Below are 25687 nucleotides of genomic sequence, written 5' to 3' on the forward strand. Positions count from 1 at the left end.
TGATAAAATATTTGAGATTGTGGCAGGTTCAATTCATTATTTAGGTTTTCAGGTTGATAAATAAATATTTAACACCTTTTACATGGAGAAAACAATAGTGCATGTGATTAAAATCCTTTTCATGTTAAAATACTTTGCATGTCTGATCTTCTAAATAAATAACAAAAACACACAGACTCTTAAATCCATTTTAGTAATAATGTTTATAATATATTTTTATCATAACAAAGATACACATAAAATTCAAACTGCATCTAGGTCATCTCTGCTGTATAAATTAATCACTTATTGTAATTTTTAAAGTACAAAGGGAGAGCTATAGTGTTCAATTCAAAAAGTGTAATACTTAAGTTTACTTGTATCTTGTAGTCTTCTATACTACTGTTCACAGCTTAATCATAAAGGGCTACCATATGAGCATTATTTGAATTTAAAGGTTGTGGGTTGATTTGCTCCTTTGCCAATTCATGCCTCCTTTTCAAACCCAGACATGGCAATTTCATCTCTTCTTACTTCCATTTTGTACCAGTTAACAAACCAGTTCATACCCTTGTATTTCAGATGCTGCTTATCAGTTTGGTTTTATGGGAGTAAAGTATGTTTTCATGAAATATGGAGATAGATCTAATTTCATTAATAATTTGATCTATATCTATAAACCTGTATTCAAGTCCAGGTTCCAGGACTCGAATGCATCCCTATAATTTAATAAAACTACATGATATTTCCTGAAAACTTTGTATTGTTACCGCATATTGTGGTTCAGATTCTTTATGGCCCAGTTGAGTTTTGTGAAATATTAGAGATTATGACCCCTGATAAAATTCAATTAACTCTGATTGACCTCCTGATATTAAGGATGATTTATGTGAGGCATATAACTAAATTTCCTTCGAAAAGACTTGGATCAAATTAAAGAAAATTACTTTAAACTTACAGCTGCCAATGCAGGTATAAAACATCGCTCTCTCAGGTACATATTGATGCAAGGTTGTTGGGAAACATTCTTCTTATTTTCATTCTGGGAAGAAAAGTTGGGTACAAAACAACCACAACTGCAGAAGTCCAAAATGGCAAAGAGAAATCATCAGCCACTAGATTGAACTATTAACAAACATTTTTTGTTACATTTTGTTGTTTTTTTTTTATTTGTTTTTTTTTATTTCTGTGTTCTTCTGCAATTCATTTGTAGCGATAGATCTTAATGCAATGATTCATGCTGTCTGACACAACCATTTGGCCATCATGGAGAAGCGCCAGCCCTCGTGGGCTATTGAGGTTGTCTGTCACAAGAGGCCAGCCCACACCCTTTGATGGGTAGATGAGTACACGGTGGTGTTGCTTTCCCCAGTCGGCCACTAAGACATCCCCATCACGGTCTATACAAAGACCCCAGGGGCAGGTCAGGACAGGACCCAGGCCAGAGCAGACCCCAAGGATTCTGATGGTGTTCCAGCCAGGTTCCAGGACTCGAATGCATGGAACACGACCAGTTTCATTGCCTCTTTCTGAAACGGCCATAAGGCCAGTGGTGAGACAGGCTGCTACCAAGTAGGGTCTGTGATACCCAGTTACAACTGTATGTTGTAATCTAGTCCCAGTTTTGGGGTCTAAATTTAAAGCAGTCAAGGTGCCACGCTTAATGTCTGCAACTACAAATTCATCTTGACATGTAACAGTGACCCCTCTTGGAGCATCCAACTCCTCAGTTGTAGAACCAGTCATGGTGCCACCAAATGTTTGCAGAAGGCGTCCATGACGGCTAAAGACCAGCAATGCTCGTTCTGCAGCACAGGTCAAAGCAATGAGGCCTTTTGAATTTACAGCCACATCAAAATAGTTGCAAATTCGGGAAGACCTTTCTGAACCTGAGGGAGAGACTTGCTGCACAACGTTCTTCTGAAGATCTGTCACTTGAATTCGGGCATTACCACAATCCACCACAAACAACTGCCCTTTGGCAGTTGCATGGACACCACTTGGCAGGTTGAAGTCAGTTCGACCTGATCCTTGTTTACCAAACTGTTTGACCATGTAAGCTGAGTCTAAGGCAGCTGAACCAATCCTTTCCTCCGATACCCTAAAAGGCATTTCGACTGTGTCTTTCTTGTCCTTGTTGCATAGCACAGATTCTTTCTGTTTATTTATTTTGTCCCTATCGATGGCTGACATGGACAGAGATCTGCTGACACGGTTTACACTTAAACTATGCGTAACCCGAGTTTGAGATCTTGATTGCCTTTTAGGGCTGATGATGCTCTTGTTAGATTCTGTAAAGTTTACTTGGCCTTGCTCAAATGTTGACGGTTCTGAGGCAAGACGCATTCTGCTGACTCTTCTTATTTTTCTGCACTCAGTCTTATCGTTATTCAAAGGACGTTCATTACTGAAAAGATTTGTGGTGCAGCTTGAGCAACAGTGGTCCTGCTTAAGAGATTTATTCCATGTAGCATCTACAGTATAGGTGTTGCAGGAATCCTCACTGTCCACTGGGGATGAAGGACCTCTGCTGTCCACTGCTATTTCCCTAAAGGAGTTCTTCTTTGAGAGGCTTTGTTGTGAAAGAGCAAGATGTTTTGTTGAAAGGTCTACAAGACTGTGGCTGGAGACTGAACCCTTGCATCTAGTCTTTGAAAATGTCGTGGCATTGCTTCTTTTATCAACATTTTCTCCCAGAGGACATGATGGTTCTTCACGTGAGACCATAACAAGGGCTTTTTGCCTTCTTTTACCTTTCACCATGTTGCGTCGTTTTGTTTCATTATGTCTGCAGTCTGAGTCATCACCTTCAGATTGACTAGAGACAAGGGGAATAGCAAGAAAAAGATCTTGCTCTTGTGTTTCTGAACAGAGAGATTCTACCTCTTCATCTTGGGAAGATTCTGATACACCACAATGTCTTTGAATGGGAGAGGTTGTTGGTCTAGGCTCATCCTCGTTTTCTGTAGAGCTTGAAAGATGTAGCTTCCGGACAACACGAAAATTTTCACTGTTTGCCCTGATGTTATCCACTGGACTGCTCCTTTGCCCACCTCTGTTTGGTTGGGGTTCCTTTCGGATTTCACGAGGATTAATGTTTGAGAAATTTGTATCACCAGAGTGCAAGGCACATTTGTGTCCCTGGTCACCACACACTCCAATGTGGTAGGTCATACCTTGTTCATGAATATCAACCTCCCCAAAATTCAAAGTCTTATACTGGGACCTTGATAGATAACTGACCCTTTTCAGTGTAAGAGAGATTTCCCATGGTTGTGTCACCTCTACTACGCCTCTTTGAAACTGATTTTTGTTCGATCCATCAGCTGTAAAACCCCTTCTCTGGATCTGTTCCTTCAACTGTTCAATTTTACAAATTTGCTGATCAACAAGTGACTGCACAACTCTCACAGCTGCAGCATTTTCTCTCCTCACTTGACTAAGCTGTCGCTGGGCTTCCCTGTAGTCCTGCTCCACCTTTTGAAGAAGGTGCCGCTCCTCTCGCTGAGCTTCAATCACTGCATTGTCCAATTCACGGTTTACTTCCTCCACTTCAGTTTGCTGTCTCTCCCTTAGGCTCTGAAGTTCTTGTTCTCCTTTCTCCAGTGTTGAAAGTGCCTCTGTCACCCAAGGAGGTGATAAAGTAGGAGATTGTGGTGTAAAGATGGAGTCCCTTTGGGTAAAGTACATGGGAGATGAGAAGGTCACATCTCTCTCTGTTGGAGTGCTAAGTGTCAGTAATCCTGAGAAGCCGGGGAGGGCTTTTCTTTCAGAGTGAAACCTCATTAACATTGTGAATGGGAGATTTCAGAAGCCACTATTAAAGGGGGGTTTCACCTTTCCCTCCGTTTTGTCTGTGAAGATAAAGAAATGCAGCAAATTAAAACAGTGTAGCATATACAGTTCAGTTGTTTATACTAATAGCCGTGTGTTTTAAAAAAAGTGAGTAAAGCATCAAGTTTAAATCAATAAAAAAACAAAACAGGCTGTTCAAAATGGTAACACTGTTTGCATTTCTGTTCACAAGCTCAAACATTTACTGTGTAAACTGAAAAATGCTTAAACATTTAGCTTTAGTTTCTTGTGCCTGTAAACAGCTGTTCCAGTCCAGGACGATTGGACTACATTCCATCGCTCTCTTACTGATATGTTTGAGACGATTGTTTTGTCAAAACACCAATTTCAAGGCTGTTTCCTCTTCAACAAAGGGCAGGATGCCCTCTTCAACTATTTCACTGTATTCAAACTGATCCTCGATCCCTGGTATGCAGTAGATAAGCCCAACATCATAGAAACATCCCAATACCACGCTGCTTGAGCCACTATACTTTAATGTATTTGAAATACTCTTTGGCTTAAATTAAGTGTTTGGGCATCATCTGACAAACTATCTGCACCCCCTCTTCAGCCGATGTAATTTTTCTTCAACAATGGGACTTTGCGGGGGCTTATTGCCAATAGCTTAGCCTCTAATTGTTACAGTACTTACAAGTAACTGGAGATCTGCTTTGATCACCTTGGAGCTGATCATTGGCTAAGTCTTTGCCATTTTGGCTATTCCTTAATTCATTCGAAGGGCATTTTTTCTGTTTTCTTCCACATCTTTGTGGTCTTGTTCTATTTTATCTATTTTAAGGTAATTTTAGCCAGACTAATATAAATATTACTCATATACCAGTAAACCCATCTATGCCGTTAAACAATTAAAAGGTGCTCTAAAAAGAATAATTGTAAAACAAGAAAAAAAAACACCATTATTTGTAGCTAACAGGACTAAAAAATAAACTGTAACATCATTCCTCACCAACACACAGTCACCCTTTGTTAGGATGTGTATCTGTTTTAAAACTGGGCCACAAGCTTGCTTTCATTGCAACTTTACCTCACCCGGACAAGATTTGGTTTCTCATGGGGAAACTAAAGTGCTCTCAGGTAGCCAATGTTCTTTTTCTGAGAGGTTAATTATGTCTTCAGACCACCTACTGATCACTGTAACATTAAAGAAAATAGGGTTCAATATTTTGCATGCATACATCCAATTTGTATCTACGTTGCCCCAAAAAAGAGGTCAGTAGTTTCAACTGGTTCTTATTTTTGCTATTGTGACCACAAATGCATTCCTGTTTCAACATTTTAAAGTCTGGGCTTTGACTGGGTCATTCTAAGACATGATTTGACTCTGGCTGTATGTTTATGACTGCTGTTCTGCTTCAAGGTGAACCCATTTTCAACCTCTAACAGTTTTTCTTCCAGGACTGCGCCATATTTCATTCCATCCATCTTTCCATCACTCTATCAGTATTAGTATCACTTTATTGTGTCCCCTTAGGGAAATTCTCCTTACAGCAAGGTGGGACAAAAATAAACAAGGACAATACCCATGTACACAGAAACAATCACAATGTGGCAATCTTTCTTGCCCCTACTAAGAAATATGTGCCCCCGACATGATGCTGCCACCACCTTGTGTCACAATTGAGATGCTGTATTGAACAGTTCTAAATGAGATGCTCAAAGCTTTGGATATTGTTTTGCATTTACACAGAAATTGGAGTACGCACAAGCAGACTCTGTTTACTAATTGTTTGGACTGGATTTTAGGGTGTCAGCATAAAGGGGTCGGAATACAAATGCTCTGCAAACCTTTCTAAATCTAATTTGGAAAAATATTTGAAAACCACGTGTGTTCTTTTCCTTACACTTCACAGTTTTGCACTCCTTTGTGTTGGTCAATCACAAAAAATTCGAAGAAAATATTTGTTTGAGGTTTAAACATTAGAAAATGTGAAAACGTTTAAGGGGTATTAATACTTTTGTACATTACCACTCTGGATCTGGGTGTCTTCTAACAGTCTGAAGCAAATAATAAAGGCTTTTGCAAAGATAAAAGAGGCAGGTGTCAATTTACCTCCACATGCTTACACAAAGGGACCTTTGGAAACATGCGACCTCCTACTGTCAATTGATTATTTCAATGATTAAAAAATCATTTTATGTAAAATCAATTAAAGTGCAAAGATAAATGTGTTGATCAAAGTGAGAAAAACTTCAGTTTACATGTTAACAACAAATTCCTGTCGCCCCTCAGCATTGGAAAAGTTAGATCATCTGAAGTTACCCCACTTTCATGTTACATGAGAGGCTCCGGTTGCTACGTTACTGGGCAACCTTAGCTGAGGTGCTGGGACTGTAGCATTTATGATGCCATTCATAATTGAGGAGATTATTCAGAATGTGCAGAAGGGGTCCAGCACAGCAAACCTCAACAATGAAGCTTTTCACAGTGAGTTACACAAACTAAACCTGAGCTCAGGAAAAAAAACTGAAAATGGCAATTAAGGTCTACTTCAGTTAAATAGATAAAAGAAGAAAAGTTAATCATACTTAACTCCTTACACAAGATTATTCATTCACACCCTAGATACAGCACTGACACATATGTATGTTTGCAATTACTGCAAATTTATCTGGACGTACCTGAGTTCAAGGTATGTGCTTCTTCCTTTCCTGCTCGCTCTGCTCTGTGCTGCAGCCCCCTGTTTATCTTCCCTCCTCCCGTCCCCCGTCACACCCCCATCTCACCCTTCTACCCTCCCTCTCTGTGTCCTTGTATGCTGACACGTTGGATTACAGTTGCTCTAAAATGCCTATTTGTTTGACCAGTCTTAACAATGAACCTTTGACAATACAATGCTACTGAGAAAAAGTGGCAAGTATTTACATATTACACCACTGGATCATAGCGAGGTTGTAAAATCCAAAGAGAAGAGACCGGAGCACAGTAAATAAAAGAATAGAGGGTGGTTAGAGCCTGACCCAAACAATAAACTCCAAAACAAAACTAAGTGTCAAAAACGACTCAATGAATGGCCCCACCATTCTTGTTATCATTTCATAAATCTGTTCAGACATGCTTGATGCTAAGTAGGCAAAAAGAAAACCTTATTTGTTTCTGGAGTTTCAGCAAAAAAAGTGAACTGCTGACCCTCCAGCTAACTGTCACATGTCTGTGGAGTCTTAAATACAATCTGGCGTCAGTGATAAGTGCCTCTACAGCGTAGATCCTGAACAGACAATGCTGTCCTTGGTGTTTTACGGCAGATACTGGCTACTCTGCCTGCTCTGTTATCTCTCTGCACTTTTCAGAAACATTGTCCCTCAAAGTATCTCATTATAGTTTACAAGTTCTGAGCAATCAGTATCACACCTGCAAAAACAAGGCTGCTTTCAGAAAGGATACAAGCTTGTCAAGCTGCATCACCTCAGCTGTCTGCGCTTTATGCTCTTTCTGATCGTTACTTTAAAACCTTTTCTAGGTTAAGGATGACCCATAAAATGCTGAAGTTTGATGTTCGCACACACGGCCTCAGGTGACAGTGGATGTTTTGAAGGTAACTTCTTCTAGCACAACAGAGGACAATGGCCCTTGAGCAGTATATGAACAACAGTGGTGAGTTTGACTGGCTTTTAATCCATGTTCATAATAATGCTATTAATATATGTGGGGTGAAATAACATCAGTGAGGTGAGTGTCTTCTATCGAGATGTATTTAACAACTTCCACCCTGATATCAGACCATCTACACAGTTTTATGGTCAGGGGGATATCCTCATGGGGTATTAAAGTGCACTTAATACATCACATAATCTATATTGAAATACAGGATATAATAAAAATTGGCTGTCAGATGTCTTATTTAACACTCTATTATTATTATTATTATATTTCACTTTGGTCCTGTTCTACAACTCCAGGCACTTCTACACTGGCCCGAAAATAAAGTCAAATTGTAATCAAAAACCTGAACACAGCCTAGATTAAAAGCTGAGAAATTGTATGGTTTAATTGTGAGCCTACAGCCTTCTACTCTTTGAATACCTAAGTTTTTATGAATATCAAGATCAAACTGACTGTCCAGCAACATGGACAGCAGCTATCCCCTGAGGTCTGGTTCAACGAGACTAAAAGACTAAAGTGTATTTGCAGTATGTCTCTAGACTGAGGAACACTTTTACATATGTGGATATCCCATTTAAGGATGTATGAATTTTTTACCATAAGAAAGAAATCAGCACATCCATTTTAAGGTTCAGTCTTATTAAGTTACATTAAGTTCTTATGCCTGAAGGTATCTAGAGGAAGGGCATCAACAGAGCTGACATTTGTTAATGTAAACATCCGTGGCTATCCATCTCAAAGTTGTCAATGAGATTTAGATCAGGGGCACATGCAAGATGGTCCAAATGAGGGACATTACTCTCCTGGAAAACTGCCGTTGTGAACTGTTGAAAGACTCAGTGTCGGATGCCTGCTGCAATATCTCCACATAGGCCAGCTGTGGTTAGCCCCTGCACACCCTGAAGCTCCATTGCTCTATTGAATGAGAAAGCTCCCAGATCATGATAGAGCCTCCTCCACTGTGTCACTTAGATAACATTTCCAGTTGGATCTTCTTGTCACGTTAGTATCATTTTAACGTATCCAGACAGTCCATGTTGAATTTTTTCTTTTCAGTGTATGAACCCTACCTCCATGTTTGGTGCTCGTTTGCAGTAAACCTTTGGTCTTTCTCCTGCTACAGGAGGCTCAGGAGCACAGGAGTCCTGTAGCAGCAGTCCTGCTCAGTGCTGGCAAAATTCTTTGGGTCTACCACTCGACCTTTCGTGACAAAAAACAGCATAAAAGCCTGATTTAAGAGCAGATTTAAACTTTTCTTAGGGTATGGTAGACATTAATATTATTATAAGATAACAATTACCAAGACTAGGATAATGTACCATAACAAAGATCCGAAACATATGTGACAAAAAAGGAAACACTTTTTCACAGCACTGTAGCTGCACCCATCGAGTTATATTAAAATGTATAACCTTTACTGTCAACTACATGAAATCTTTTTTTTTCAACAATATGTCCCCTCTAGGTGAAGGTTAGCTGGTTGCTGAAATTAAAGTGAATATCTTAAAGTTAAAATGTGAAGTATAATCGCATGCTGAAATACATTGGGGTAAATACACTGCTCAAAAAAATAAAGGGAACACTTAAACAACACAATATATCTCCAAGTAAATCAAACTTCAGTAAAATCAAACTGTCCACTTAGGAAGCAACACTGATTGACAATTAATTTCACATGTTTTTGTACAAATGGAATAGACAACAGGGGGAAATCTTTGGCGATTAGCAAGACACTCAATAAAGGAGTGGTTCTGCAGGTGGGGACCACAGACCACTTCTCAGTACTGATGCTTTCTGGATGATGTTTTGGTCACTTTTGAATGTTGATGGTGCTTTCACACTCGTGGTAGCATGAGACGGACTTTACAACCCACACAAGTGGCTCAGGTAGTGCAGCTCATCCAGGGTGGCACATCAATGCGAGCTGTGGCAAGAAGGTTTGCTGTGTCTGTCAGCGTAGTGTCCATAGAGGTCATACAGTCACATGGAGGCCACACAATACTGAGCCTCATTTTGACTTGTTTTAAGGACATTACATCAAAGTTGGATCAGCCTGTAGTGTGTTTTTCCACTTTATTTTTGTGTGTGACTCCAAATCCAGGCCTCCATTGGTTAATAAATTTGATTTCCATTGATGATTTTTGTGTGATTTTGTTGTCAGCACATTCAATTTTGTACAGAACAAAGTATTCAATGAGCATATTTCCTTCATTCAGATCTAGGATGTGTTATTTGAGTGTTCCCTTTATTTTTTTGAGCAGTGTATATTGAATGATATAAAATACAACAAAATCAGTTGCCATAATAACGTGTGCTTAGCTACTTTTTAAATTTTGTTAAAATTAAAGTTGTAAAGGCCACAAAACGACACAAATAATGGTACGACCAACACAATTTATCCCTTTACTTTTTAAATGAAAATGCAAATAGTTACTTCTTTAGTAGATCTGAAATATAAAAACACAGACAGGATTATCACATCAGTTTAAAATATAACTGCAAATTATTGATTTCCCGTCAAATGAACTTGTATCACATAATATTACCATTTAGCCACTAGATGTCAGCAAATACAAACCACTAAACCTCAGCCTGATTCAGAATTTATTGTTTCAAATTACAAATTTAAAATAAGACACATTTACCAATATATTGATCCATACAGATGGCCAATAGTTAAATATAGACATAAAGCAAAAGCTATCATTGATAAGTGAGCCAAAAGTGCCTCTGATTGATCAGAAATATTTTTATTCTCACAAAAAGGTTTTTCGTTCAGTTCTTTGCCTTCTGGCCAGATGAACTATCTTTCTGTAAAGTCCACATATCCTCATGTTTCATTGTCACTCAAAAAGAAAAAGAGTTTGTAGGTGTACGCTATGCGTCACATTGTTCTGCACTGATTATTTAGATTTTTTTAATTGACGCGCGTGTCCAGAGCTTACTTTGTCTCAGCTTAATATTTGGTGGCAGGCAATTTCAGCATGTGCCCTGCAGTATTCTGTTTCATTGTGGGACTTTCACAGAAAGTATTTTCTATTCTCCTGAAATGTAACTTTGGTTGTGTCATTTTAAAACAAGGAAGAAATGCCTCAAAGAAAATATACAGTATAGAACTAAGCAAAACTATACCTGACTTTTCAATATTTTGTCATGTTACGACCACAAGCTCCAATGTGTTGTATCCAGACTGAGTGTGACACACAATATTGTTCATTGTTTTGAAGTTGGAAACCAATTTAAAGTTAAACACAGATAAAATTTGAAAAGTGCAGCATTTATTTTTATTTACCCTTTTTCCAGTTGCCTTTTAGATATAACTTAATTAGTAAAAAGAGTCCTCCTTTAATATAATTTTATATGCAAAACATAATCCCATTTTTTAGGTCTCATGGACCACTGTTCTATCCCACATGATGGTGACAGCATCATGTAATTGTTTACTTTAACAAGGCCAATGAGAGTTAAATACAGGATAATCTTGGAGTATAACCTGTCAGAGGCTGCAAACGACTGGAGACTGGGGCGGATGTTTACCTCCAACAGAACAAAAACATACAGCGGGTCCACTAAATGGTTTAGATCAAAGCATATTTGTAAAATTTAAGTTTTCTAGAACTGAAAAGTTGGTAGAAACTTACCCCAAAACATTTATTTGCATTAAATCTTGCTTCTACCAAATGTTTACTAAAGGCAGCTGCATATAAATGCTTTCCACCCTTTTCAGATTCTTATTTGTATGAAAAAATGAAAAACATGGACAATTTTCCTTCTGCTTTACATTTATACACTACTTTTGTTATGTGTCTATCACATAAAATCCCACTAATATGCATTTAAAGTAGTCCACCTGTCTTCCCATCAACTCTGACAGGGTTCCCTGTCTTTGCTGATTAAAAGCATCCACAGAGCATGATGCTGCCACCACCATGCTTTACAGTTTAGATGTATACTTGAACAGTGCTCCGTGAGATGCTCAAATATGGGTTTTTTGTTTTGTATTCATGTAGAGATTATTTAAGAGTATTAGCGTAAAGGGAATGGATACACATGCACTCCAAACTCTGATTTCTTCTTTATGTATAAAGAGCTGCGTTCAACATCTTGACCAATAACTCTTAAGATATTATAAATAATTTTAAAGGCTATATATGGGATGTTAAGTTTTTTCTTTATATCTGCCATGAGCAGCAAAAGTACCATCTTAGTGGATGATCCAACACCTTCTCACCAATTATCGTCACCCGCACTCTCAAATACACACACACACACACACACACACACACACACACACACACACACACACACACACACACACACACACACACACAGGGAGGGCTGCCCCCTGGACACAGATGGGTCCAGAGCCATCATTGTTGCTGGATGTCACACGGGGTCCTACAGGCTGTCTTGCTGGGTGCTGTGACTGATTATTTCCATCTCCCACTCTGTCAGGAGAGATGGAAAATCATACGGGCCTGAGGTGGCGCTCCGTTATTGATATCACTGTTAAAAGTCTCCGATCCAGCTGCTCGCCTCGCCTGCAACATCACTGCAATTAAATCTACATGCTGCTCCTAGCCTGTCTGTGTGGCAGAGAGTAATGGCCCCAATAGTTACTGTAACAAAACAATAATGGGATTCATCATGGCAGCATAACAACCATACATAAATGTATACATATATTTATTTGTGCCTAATATGACAGGGGATAATGAGTTTTTATTATCACTCCCAAACAAATGCGAGCAACACAATAAATTAGATACTAAGTGGACTTGTTGCATACAAACAATTAAAAATAAGTTTATAAGCTCCTTTTATTTATGGAATTAGAAAGACGGTAAAGAAATTCATACTACGCTCTCCTCTTCCACTTTGCATACAAAAGGCAATATTAGGTGATGAATATGGTAATGGTCCTCATTCTGGTGGGACTATCTCCTTTCAGAGGGGAAGATCTGGTTTGGCTGTTAGATTCGATTAATTCCTCCTCATGCCACTCCTCATTTCTATACCCACCCTACCCCCAACCCTCCACATCCTCTCTAACACTTTCAGGCCTATAATATTAGACCTACAATCGCAGAAACAAAACGAGCTGGAACAACCAGGATGGGAACAGATGGCACATAATTGCCTCGTGGAGGAAGCCAGGGAGTCAATTTTTACCCATCCTGGGGGAGTTGGAGTTGCAAGGAGGAAAAAAAAAGTGCAGGTGCATTTGTTTTGATCAGCTTTGGCCCGGAGGAGGCATCTGAAAAATATTCATCACCCGCACATTAAGAAGGGGGAATTTAACAAAAGCTTTGAGGGGTGCAACGGTGAGCATTCGTTGGGCTAAGATGGAGATGAGTGGCTGAGCTAAGAGCAACAGATGCACCGTGAATGAAAATTGCACCAAAGTGTTGCAGAAACTGTCAAACTCTCAGATGGTAGCAGTCTGCCCACAGATTTACCAAGCAAATTATAATTAAACTACCACCTTAATAGTTAATTTAAGACAATGATAGACAAAGACAGATTTAACAATACTTTTAATGGTATAAAATATTGCCTTTTATTTTCTTGTTGCGTTCATATCTTACAAATTATTTAACATATTTATATGAAAAAATCAGTAGCACAGCTTTCAACAGTTTATTGACAAAAGAAAACTTATGATTTAGGCTTTTGACTTTTAAAGGGGCTGTAGTATGTTGTGTTGCATTAATTTTACCAAGATGAGGCTTCAATAAATAAAAAATGGTTAATTAACAACAATTCCCTGAAGACTCAGCTGATCTGTTCACACAGTCAGTTTAGACACATGAACCTGTGCTGCCTGAATTTATTTGCAGTTACGTAAAAAATAAATATTGGTGTTTTTTTCTCTCTTTAGTAGAAGCTAAATTAGAGATTCTTCATTTGAATACAGCAAATAAAATTCATATAACTGTAGGTATTTAGTATGAAAATGTGTAAAATTACGTATAAATGATGATATTAATGACTCTGACCATTAGACGGCTGGCAATCTGTTTTCAACAAAATCCTATGTATGTGTGGAATATGCATTAGCCAGCATTAGTTAGATACATGAACCCCCCAAGCCTCATAAAGCTTGAATATCATGACTTTAGGTTTCAATGGATTTATAGACTAATACGCCAAATTCCCTGTTGATGCCTGTTTTACACATACCAAGGTTGTGATTTTCAGAATATTGAAGCTGTTTTCTGACTTATATGACAATGGACCACAGTGGACCACAATAAAAAGAAAACGTTTTTTAAGCACATATGGTCTTTATTTTTTAACATTTTTTTGAAAGTGAGTTGACAGAAAATAGGTTGGAGAGACAGGGGAGGACATGCAGTAAACGTCTACGGGCCGGGACTCAAACTTGCAAAAACCTACGTCAAGGACTTAGGCCTCTATATATGGGTTGTGGACTTTTACCCCTGCACACCCACATCGCCAGAAAATAAAAGTACTCGTACTCGTACTCGTACTCGTTGTCTTCTGCTTATCTGGGACCGGGTTGCGGGGGCAGCCGACTCAGCAGAGACACTCAGACGTCCCTCTCCCCAGACACCTCCTCTAGCTCCTCCAGGGGGAGCCCAAGGCGTTCCCAGGCCAGCCAAGAGACATAGTCCCTCCAGCGTGTCCTGGGCCATCCCCTGGGCCTCCTCCCGGTGGGACGTGCCTGGAACACCTCCCGAGGAAGGCGTCCAGGAGGCATCTGGTATAGATGCCCGAGCCACCTCCACTGGCTGCTCTCGATGTGGAGGAGAAGCGGCTCTACTCCGAGCCCCTCCCGGATGGCCGAGCTCCTCACCCTACAGCATGCGCTGTGGCGGTTCGCAGCCGTGTGTGAGGCGGCTGGGATCAAAATCAGCTCCTCCAAGTCAGAGGCCATGGTACTCAACCGGAAAAGGGTGGCTTGTCCTCTTCAGGTTGGAGGGGAGTTCCTGCCTCAAGTGGAGGAGTTCAAGTATCTGGGGGTCTTGTTCACGAGTGAGGGAAGAATGGAGCGGGAGATCGACAGACGGATTGGTGCGGCTGCCACAGTAATGGGGGCACTGTGTCGGTCCGTTGTGGTGAAGAGAGAGCTGAGCCGAAAAGCGGAGCTCTCGATTTACCGGTCGGTCTATGTTTCTACCCTCACCTATGGCCATGAACTTTGGGTCATGACTGAAAGAACAAGATCCCAAATACAAGCGGCTGAAATGAGCTTCCTCCGTAGGGTGGCCGGGCACTCCCTTAGAGATTGGGAAAATAAAAGTTTTCAAATTTAATTGTTAACCAATTCAGGTAGTAAGGGATTACACTGAAGATAAATACGCTAAACTGTGAACTGCAAAAGGGTAAACCAGTTTCCCTCTTGTGGTCTTGCTCCATCTAAAGTTTTGATGCTCGCTTTGGGTTGGTTTCTTCCTGTCTCAAACAGGATAGTTTCAATAGGAGTTCATGTTGATTCATCCTGCAGCAACAGTTCTGCCTATCAAAAGTGGTCCACTGCACAGCTTTAATTCGTAGTGTCCCACGCAGAAGGGTTCAAGTATCTTGGTGTCTTGCTTACTAGTGATGGCAGGATGAAGCAGGAAAAGGATTGATCGTCTGGGACTTCAGTAACAGTGATGAGGGTGTTGCTCCAGTCTGCCAAGATGAAGAAAGAGCTGAGCTTAAAGCCAGTGTTTTCCATTCATTGGTCGATCTACTTTCCAACCCTTCCCTATGTGCATCAGATATGAATCATGATGAAAAATATCCTGGTGGCATTAGGCTAAATTAATTAGGATAAAAATATGCATCCTCCATAGGGTGGCTAGGTGAAAAGGTTTGTCATCTGAATTTGAGCTTGGGGTAAGGCCATTGCTCCTCTGCATCGATAGAAACCATGTAAAGTAGTTCAGGTGATCCAGAGACCTCCTGGATTGTTTCATTTAAAATTTTCCAGCACCCGCTGTAGTGGTTTACATCCCAGTGTGAACTAGACAGAGTTAGGAGTATGTTCCCTTCTCTGCCTCATAGTTCCAACCAGAAAATGGTGGGCCACCCTCTTTGGTTCATGATTGCTGGTTAGATGGGGCAGAGGAGGGATAGACGAATTGGGACCTCATCTGCAGTAACGTGGGTGTGGTCTGTCTGGGTAAAAGCAGAGCAGAGTCAAAAACTGAAGCTATTTATGTACCGTTTACATTCCAGCCCTCACCTGTCGTTATGCCATTTGGATCACTGAAAGAATGAGATGGTGAATACATTAGGCTGAAACAACCTTTATCGCAGGGTGATCAGGCACTGCCTTAGAGAAAGTGCAAGGCGTTCAGTCACCTATTGAGTTCTCAGTAGAAACACAGCTCCACCACATTGGTATTTTTAGACAATAGGGGTATTCCATCAGAACTCCCTCTTGTGAAGGTTTTCTGGACTCGTCGTGCTGGGAGGAGACTCTGGGACATACCTAGAACTTGCTGGACTGTAATATGTTGTTGGGAAACTGGATGTGTGACCTCCAGTGTTGCCTCATAGTGAGTTGGGCTGCTGGCTTCAAATGTCACCTACGGCATTTTGTTTTGGAGATTGTTTGTTCTTACTTACAGTGCAGTGCCGTTTTTGTTTAAATGGGCAACACAGGCAGACCCCCAGGGCGGCATGAAAAGAGAGGTGCATTAGCACCAATTAAAAAATAAACCAAAAAGGAGTCTTTTTGTCTCTCAGTTGCCCCATGAATAAGTTTTGTCATTTTCTAAGTAAATTTGTGTCATTTTTTGCATATGCACTATGCAGCATTTATACAAGAAAGCTAGAAACCTAATCCATCTTTCAAGCTAGAGTGGTTTTACTTGTACTAGACCTCATCAGGAGCAACAGTGTAGCTTTAAGGGAGAGTTCATTGCCTTGATTTTTAGTGTGCAACTTGGAAATTACCTAGCAGGCATGAAAGGGTTTTCAAGACCTTATGCAAAAACATTTATCCCATAAAATGTCTAAGTCCCAACTCTTCTGGTTATTCTTATGAACCTTGTGAAATTTTTCCAATTGCTTGTGTTATTTTTGTTAAAATGATAAAAGTTTTGCATAGTACATTCATAGTAGGGGTTCAGTCTTGCCTGTAAAGCTGGATAACACTATTTGTCTGTAGCTACTTCATCCTTGGACATGAATCAGTCACATATTGCACTGAGATGAGTTCTTGTTCCTCTGTCCTCTGAGCACTGACCACATCTGTTCAATTACCAGAGTGGAAAGTGCATTACCATTGGCTTTGTTGTTGGAGATGCTTGATTTTCTTAGTAAAAAGCAGATGAATTTATAATGCTGTGATCTCCTCTGTTGTGAATCTCTTCAGTGGACCGAGGCCCCCGGATCCAAATAAGCATTTTGATGAGCTATAGACGTCTCTTCTTTTTACAATCCCAAACTTGCGCTGGCTGCCCAATACCAAACTAATAAATTACAGCCCCCGTCTCCCACATAACTCACTGATAAATAAAAAAAGGTCTGCCATCGTGTGCAGCTGTGACCCAGGGTTACCTAGCAACAGGTCATGCCCAGACGTGATACACAAGGTGGAGATACACCTCTAAGGAGCAGGAGAAGAGGCAGGGATGGAGGTAGAGGAGGGGGAGGAGGGATGGGTCTCATCCTCACTTTCTATGACCCTTGACAGATAGAAAACGCACTCAGAGGAAACGGTGTTTGATTGACAGGGATATCTGAAGAACCTGAGAGTCCTTAGTTCCTGTTTTATCGCTTTCAACCTGGACTCTATACAGTACAATTAAAATGTATTTGTCCCTTTCGGATTTTCTTCTGTTTTTTGTCATACCTAAATGCTTCTCATATTTTAAACATATTTTAATATTAGACAAATATGTCCTGAATAACTACAAAAAGCAGTTTTCATTTGTTGAGAGGGAAAAAGCCATTCAATTCCAACCTGGCCTATCTCAAAATAAACCCCCCTTGTTGTTAAATTACGACTTAGCTGCAACTGATCCCATTTTTTCGGACAGCCTGATTACTGCCAGACCTTTAAAATCAAGAAGTCCCTTTAATAGAAGCTGTCTGACAACATGGGCTGAGCTGAAAAGTCCTAAAATGCAACACATCATGCCCCGATCTATAGATATGCGAGAACACAAAGACACAAAGTCATTGACATGTTTGAGTCTGGAAATGATTAAAGGTTTCTAAGGCTTTGGGATTCCAGTAAACCATAGTTAGAGCCATTATCCACAAATGGAGAAAACGTGGAATGGTGGTGAACCTTCCCAAGAAGGGCATACCTACCAAAATTACTCCAAAAACACAATTGTAACTCATGTAAGAGGTCACAAAAGAGCTGAACCGCATCCAACCCCCTGGTGACTGAGCAGGACAAAAGTTCTGACTCACATTTACCAAAACAACATGACGACAAACTTTGAGAACATTTTCCGTATAATGACAAGGATAAAACGTGGTGGTGGTAGTGTGATGGTCTGGGCCTGCTTTGCTGCTTCAGGAGCTGGATGACTTGCCATAACTGAAACCATAAATGTTGCTCTGTACCATGAAATCCTAAAGGAGAATATCCAATCATCAGATTGTAAGGCTAAAACTCAAACGCTCTTAGGATATGCAGCAGGACCATGATCTGAAGCACATCAGCAAGCATGTGGCAAATAAAATAGGGCTTTGGAGTGGCCTTGTCAAAGTCTAGAAGCCTAAATAGACTTTCTAGACTTGAGATGCTATTGCATAACATTAAATAAGCCGTTCATACTTGGAAACCCTCCAACATGGATGAATTCAAATAATTCTGCAAAGCAGAGTGGTCCAAGATTCCTCTTCTGTGATGGAAAAAACTTACCAATTAGGTTTAGGGAGCAATTACTTTCTTTTAAATACTCTTTTAAATATTGAAAAATATAACAGCGAAAGGAGTTTTGTTTCAGCTAAAGCAATGGAATACAGAACAAATGTATCTTTGTGTCTTTGTATTGTATTTTACACGTGCCATAAAGAAAGCAATCCAATGTCTTGATCGTAATTCCTCCTGAAGAGCCAACTTGTGCTGTCCTCCATGCCCTGCATGCATACTTTACCATAGAGAGGAAACGCATCTCCCTCAGTGAAGTACACAATCAGCCTTCCAACCTTGCTGCCTCTGATGAAAACCCTAACTGACAGGCCTAAAAAGATTGAGCAATAGCACAAGAGACACCCAACTGCAGAGGTGTGCGATGTCTTTGCCAGAGTACTGTGGGATGGAAATAAGTGCTCAGTCGTCCCCCCCCCCCCCCCCCCCCCCCCAGCCGCTTGTTTCTGCTTTTCTTCTGTTGCCTGTGTGACAAACCCTCAAGGGGGCTCTGCAGCTGTGTGGGGTTAGCACATGGTCGAGTTAGGGGCCACACGAACAAACAAACATACACACACACTCACAAGCAGACAAATATAGATTTTGGTCTTTGCAAATATGGAATATTCATGCTATGTAAACTGTAATAACGTGTCCTTTTAATTAAAAGAAATCTTGTGGAATGTTTTCAAAAGGCTTCAAAATGCAGCTGCCAGGGTTATTCTCTCCATATTAACACACTTTCATCCATGTTATTATCCATGCAGCATACAAGGCTTTACCAGGTATTCATTCCCTTTGAACTCTTTCACATTTTGCCACTCTGCAACCACAAAGTTTAGTCTATTTTATCAGGATTTTTTGTGATGATAAATGTAATGAATTAAAACCTTCATAGCTTAATATGTATTTGTATTCAACTCCTTTTTTCTTAGATGTTGTTAAATGAAACCCAGTGCAACCCTGAGGTCTTTGGTCTGATCATGAAGCCTAAGGAACACAACTGACAGCTCAGGGATGAAGTTATGGAGAAGTTTAAAAAAGGATTACGTTATAAAATAAAATGTCCATCATCTGAAAATGGAGAGAGTAAGACAAAACTGCAAATCTACCAAGACATTAACGTCCGCTTGAACTAATAGGCCGTTCAAAGAGGACATTAATCAGAGAACTAGTCAAGAGGTCAAGAGGTAGGAGCTTCAAATTTGTCAAAAGGACAACTATTAGTTGTGCGGTTCACAAGTTCTATCAAGTTGCACCGTTGCTTCAGCAAGGAGAGGGACACTGGTCAGAACTGATGGGACAATGGATAATGGTAAATACAGAACAATCCTGGAAGAAAACCCGTTAGAGGCTGTAAAAGGGTGGAGGTTCACCTCAAGTCCTGACATAAATCCAATTCAGAATCTGTGGCAATTCTGAAAACCTTTGTTTAGAGTTTGACCTACTTTGCAGATAACAGTATGGCCAAAGTAAATGATTGAAAAATGTATTTATGACAGCAGCTTAACAGTTCCTAAAACAGAATTTGCATAAAATGCTTGAAAGTTTATGAAAATTGGGTTTTCCTAAGACTGTAGAAATATGCTTTTGTCTTGGTCGTGAATTGGCAGAACAACTAACATGCTCCATATCAAAATTAGGCTCATAAGAGAATTTTATTTACTATAGGTAAGTTAACTGCTAGTCACCTTTTTAAAAGGACCTCATTTAAAAAAAAAAAAAAAAAGAATCTGTTTTCCTTATTACACAGTAATGCAAATTGGGAGGGGTAAAGGAAACCCTCAGTGAAGAAAATGCTACACTTACCAAACATCTTCCTATGCACCAGGTGAATAAAGTTAGGTGTTACACAGGCACCCGGGGGGGTTGTACACCTCTTCATGCAGTTAATGGACAGCTCACACATGGTGATAATTCACCGCTAGCAAACGTGACATACACCATCAGATGCTCGTATGAGTAAAACCGGCATCCATCACAGCTGCTAACAACTCTGATTAAAAATACATAATCTGCAAACGGCCCCCTGGTACCGGCGTCAAGCCTTTTTGGGGATAATTGCAATTGGTCTCCGTTATGATCAAAGGCAAGTCACACCTGCTCGCCCAGCGCTTTCGTTTCACTGATTACACTTTCAAATTTCATCAACGTCAAGTGGAAAGATATGAAATTATGGCATAAACCTGTTTACTCCTGGTCAGCACAGCCACACTCCCCATCTTGGGGCTGGTCATTCAATCCATCCTCCCGCTTCTCACCTTGTGTTTTTAAATCTAATCAAGTATCATAGTGTGTTGGACAATGGAGAAAATAAGCAAAGGGGTCAAAGAGCAGCCCTGAAAGACAAAGTATAACTCATTGTCCTGTAGAAATGAAGAAAAATACACCACCGCTCCATTTTCTCTTTACCTTACCCTTCACCTGTATCTCTGAAGGGGGGGGGGGCATGAAGAGACAGAGCACCAAGCCTTCACTGAGAAGGCTTTGCACCCAGCGCTCACCCAATTTACACCTCTAGCTTTCCTGCAAACCCCACCCAGCATCCCCTGGTGACAGCACCATGCTAACCATCACCTCCCTGCTGGCATGACTGTGTGTGTGTGTGTGTGTGTGTGTGTGTGTGTGTGTGTGTGTGTGTGTGTGTGTGTGTGTGTGTGTGTTGCGTGCGTGCGTGTGTTAGAGAAAAGCGGGTGTGTTTGGATGTGTGTAGAAAACAGGAATGGAAGAAAGAGTATGTGTAGTATCCTTGGAGAATAAAGTATTGGACCTTCAGAGAGGGTTCATTTTAGAAATATTTAAGCAGGTTTTCATTTTGCTTTTTTTTCTTCAACAGAAAGGTGCACCGTATCAACTTTATTTCGCGAGTAAATATTGGAGTAGCCTTTTCATGAACGATTATGACCTTTTTCTGTTTTCAACAATCCTCAAACAAAAAGTGAAATAATTTTTTTAAAACATGTAATAGTTTTTCAAATGTCAGCTCAGGTGGACATGTGTTTGGATTTGGAAATGTGTAGTTCTTTGAGTTGGCTTTTAGCACCACCAATAAATAGAGACACGATCTGTGCATTACACAATTATAAAAACTGCAAGTTACAATTTTATCCCAAAAATAAATTTTCTACTGCTGAAACATTTACTGCTGTTGGAGTATTTTTAAAAACAGCCACATTGATCTTGCTAATCCTAGATAACATATTTCCAGTGGTGAATGATGACCACTTTAGTGGATAGATGATTATTTGCAATAACCTCTCAACAAAATTTTAGTACTTACACGTTTTATGAATTTTATTAGTACCAAGTTTTTTATCGTTGGTGCCAACATTTTTACCTCTTGGTAGATCATACTCTAGAACAAAGAAGCAAGATGCTTCTGAGGTGCTCAGCATTTCTCGCTAACTGTTTGACGGAAATTTTTCTATACCTGCACCGGCTGCCCAGTAGATGACAGTACATTCACAGGGGTACCTTTCATGATACAGCTTTATTTTTAAAAACCTCGTAAAAACACATTTACACATACCCAGCATCTGATGCTGCAGGTACTTACTCAAAATTTAAACAATGCAAGGAAAATCACAATGTCCGTCCTGTTTCCAACTCTAGTCATGACAGACCACAACACTGCCTCATCTTTTTCTAATGGTCTTCACCTAACGCCATGTTCCCATACACCTAGCTTCAAAGCTCCTCAATAGTAGCAAACATCAGAATGGGCCTTTTAAATCTTTTGTACCATACCAGAATAGAACTGGCACTGAAATTTAAACATTTGTGAGAAACCTACAATCTTGGGGGTGTACTTAGTTTGTTGTAAGACTTTCACGGTTGAATATGAATACATCCCATTTGACAACTAGCATCATATGATAAGGTGGAAGCCTAGCCCGTATCCATTAAATTTAAATGATGAACACATAGAAGAATAAAATATTCTTCTTCGAATGAGTAGCAGGGTGCAAAATCTCATCTCCAAATAAAGGTGGAATGCTCTGTGGTTCAACATTGATATAATTCAAGAAGAATTGTGAAGATTTAGCACCTTTTGGTAAAGTTAAATTTCCCTTACAATAAACTTTTCCTTAAGTATTTTGATCACTTTTCACCTTAAACTTACCAAGTATTTTGATCTGCATTGTGCACAGACATCAGGGGACATTGTTTACATAAGTGTGAATGGCCTTCAGAAATTCTTAGGGGAGTGTTACATGTCAGAGTAAAATCCACATGTTCTCCGGTTTCTCAGCAGAATATTTTTCAAAACATAGTGCATCCTGGTGCCATGTGTTTCCCTGGTGAGCGATATATGCATTAGACAATCCGTATGACATAAAAGAAATAGTGATTCATCAGACCAGGTCACTTTCTTCCAATGTTTCTTGGCCCAGCTCTGATTCTCTCATGCCCATTGTAAGCACCTTATGAAGGTGGACCAGAGTCAGAATGGACACTCAGTGTATGGTCTCCCACCCGATTTTGTCACTAGTACACTATTGTTCCTTTCTTGGACCAACTGTGATAGATACTGACCAATCCATAGCATATCTAGGGTCGCCTTTAAAGACAGGGTGAGGACCTCTATTATCTGGGTGAAGCAACAAGTAGAGCCATTGCTCCTCTTCCTAAAAATAACTTAGCTGATATGATTCAGGCTAGGATGCCTCTTGGGCACCTCCCTTTGAAGGTATTTTGAGTTATGTCCCAGTGGGAGGAGAACTCAGGGCAGACCAAACCTCGATGGAACAACTATCCTTTCTGGATAAACCATTTGTGGTCTTGGGATCCTGAAGAATGAACTGGAGATCTTGTCTGGGTTTACCCTTAAGGTACTGGATGGGTGATTCCACACCCTTTCCCAAGTTTTACTGGTTTCAAAACATGAAATTTAAAGGGAAAAAAATGCTGACTTGTTGCCTATTATGTCCCACCTACACATAGATGCTCTGATAATGAGATAATTGGTGTTAGCCACATCACCTGTCAGTGGTTATAATGCTTTGGTAGGTTGTGTGTCCGTCACAAAGTATCTATAGTGGACTATTTTCTGCTGGAGGACAAAATAAAAGACTACTTGAAGAGCTGACTGAACAGAAATAACGAAGCCAGCTCAATGTTGCAACTAAACTTTAAAAAGTTTGAACAACGGTTAAATTTTTCTTTTCTAAAATTCTTTGAAATGAGCTTTGTCTTCTGTCAGCCACATTCCAGTTAACCAAAGAGACAAACTGTGGGGGACACAGCTGGTGGTTATTGCACAAAAATTAATGTCGGATTTTACAGTTGCAAGCGATCAAATTTTGCAATTACGGTCAAGAGATAGATTTAAGATGGGCACATAAGTAGGGACTAAATGCACCAAAAAGGAATGTGATTACCAAACAGTACAGTGATATCAGCACCTAGGGAATCTTCATTCTAGCTTCCTCCTGCCTGAACCTAACCCCAAGTTACAATGATGAATAAAGGGTCATGAAAAACTCACTGACAGGTTTTGAAATGATGTACCTACTGTACGTAAGGCCTGTTTCAACATCTTGACAGGATTAGAGTGCAGTTAAACTGCTTTGCGGGTGCAGTTAATTGAAGCGGATGAGGTTTTTAATAAAGCGTGCAGTGTTAGCAGCTGACAAATGGCTTCGCTGACACACATGGGAAATTGCATTTAATGGCGTCAGGTATGTGCTTTGCTGGAGCTTATCACATTACACTGATGGGTGCACACATACATACACACTTTTACTCGCACGAACCTGCATAAATGTCCTCACACATGCTTTTATCTTTGTTTTGTGTGTGTGTGTGTGTGTGTGTGTGTGTGTGTGTACAGTGGCCCACATAAATCCTCAAACATTAATTCACGCTTACTTGACCACTCAAGGTGTTTTCCCTTGAGGATGACGATTCACTGGAATGCTCTAATCGGATGCAAAACGCTAGAATAGGTCAGTTATATAATATGGACAGATGAACCTACCATGAACTGCTGTTGGAAGTTGGTAAGAAGTTCCAACAACTGCATTTTGAACAGATTCGAGCAATATGGAGGTAATTTAGCAAAAGGATCATTTTAGTGCACATTTGAGGAACATTTTGTAGTCACTGGAAAAACAATGATTCAGTGGCTTGTTGAACAGCTACTGTATAACTTGAAGTAGCTGCACTTTCATTATATCATAATAGTTTTAATGAATGTTATTTTATAAGGCAAACGATATACAATGAACAAGCAATCTTTTTCTGACATTATTAATCTCTCACATGGTTGTGGAGAAATTTCGGCCCACTTTATTTGCAAAATTGATTCAATTTAAAGAGGTTTGTGGGACTTCCTTCTTGAATAACTCTTTTTAGTCCTTGTGGTGTGTTTGGGATCATTGTTCTGTTGATTAAGCTTCAGCTGCCAGAAAAATGGACTCACCTTTGGATTTGGAATACATGGAGAAGAGTATGGTTGACTCAGTGACTCCAAAGTGCTGAGGTCATGTGGCTGCAAAAGAAGCCCAAATCATTATTCCTCCACCAGCTTACTTGACAGTCGCTGTCAGGTATTCTGGTGTGCTGTCTGTTTTTTTTCCAAACATGGTGCTATGCTCTACTTTGTTCTTATCTTCATAACGGACCTGGTTCCAGATGTTTTGTGATTCATTCAGAGGACTGTTGCAAACCTAAAGTGAATACATATCAACAGTGCAGAGGTCCGTCTCCTCCATTTATTGTCCTTGGTTGGTGCCTTTAACACTCATTGGACATGACTTGCCAAGACTCAACAAAATACTTCAGATGTTGATTGTTTTATCAGAATTGCAGTGTTGCAGTGCTTCTGAAAAGAGCAGGTTCCAAAGGGATTGTTGGCTGCCACACCATGAAGTACCAGACGGCGACCAGACACCCCTTGTGTGGGTTGTTTGGTCACAAAATAAAAGGGGTGTGTTCTGCCATATTCTTTTCACAAAAGGCTTTTTCTAAGACTCCACCAAGCAGGCCACGCATTTTCAGTTAAACATGCTAACTGAGACCTCTCTGAATGATGGACTTGCAAATGACCTTAAACCCTTCCCAGGTTAACAAGCAACAACAGATGCTTGTTTTGGCAAGGCAAGTATATTTGTTATAGTAGCCCAGTCCATGTGCTAGACTGTAGATGGCTGTAAACAATTTCCCTTCAGGGGATTAATAAAGTTATCCTGAATGCTTGGTAATCCTGAATTCAAATTCAAAGTACTGTAAAGAATAAAGAAATGACAAGAGAATAATTGTTACATTGAGGACGAGCTTTAAAGTATAATTTAAACAATACATGAAAAGCAAGAAATAATCTTCTGCAAATCTAAAATAAATAATAAGGATTTGCTTTTTTTATTGGCAATAAAGTCAAGATTATTGCTGATGTCTTTGTCAACAAGGTGCCAAAGCTA

General features: G+C 39.9%; 1 protein-coding gene across 1 annotated transcript; it reads right to left on the reverse strand.

Moving 5' to 3' along the window:
• Positions 1-195: 195 nt before the first annotated feature.
• Positions 196-6494, reverse strand: LOC124861873. Its single transcript, XM_047355830.1, has 2 exons — positions 6457-6494; positions 196-3833 (listed from the first exon to the last, which is right to left on the reverse strand). The coding sequence occupies exon 2, from the start codon at positions 3769-3771 to the stop codon at positions 1183-1185; it is 2589 nt and encodes an 862-aa protein (XP_047211786.1). The 5' UTR covers positions 3772-3833; positions 6457-6494; the 3' UTR covers positions 196-1182.
• Between the last annotated feature and the right edge of the window lie 19193 nt (positions 6495-25687).

Source organism: Girardinichthys multiradiatus, chromosome 24, assembly GCF_021462225.1.
Source record: "Girardinichthys multiradiatus isolate DD_20200921_A chromosome 24, DD_fGirMul_XY1, whole genome shotgun sequence".
Taxonomy (NCBI): domain Eukaryota; kingdom Metazoa; phylum Chordata; class Actinopteri; order Cyprinodontiformes; family Goodeidae; genus Girardinichthys; species Girardinichthys multiradiatus.

What these genes read in the sequence shown, in the direction of transcription:
- LOC124861873 (XM_047355830.1), bottom strand. Translation starts at nt 3,771, where the DNA reads ATGTTAATGAGGTTTCACTCTGAAAGAAAAGCCCTCCCCGGCTTCTCA.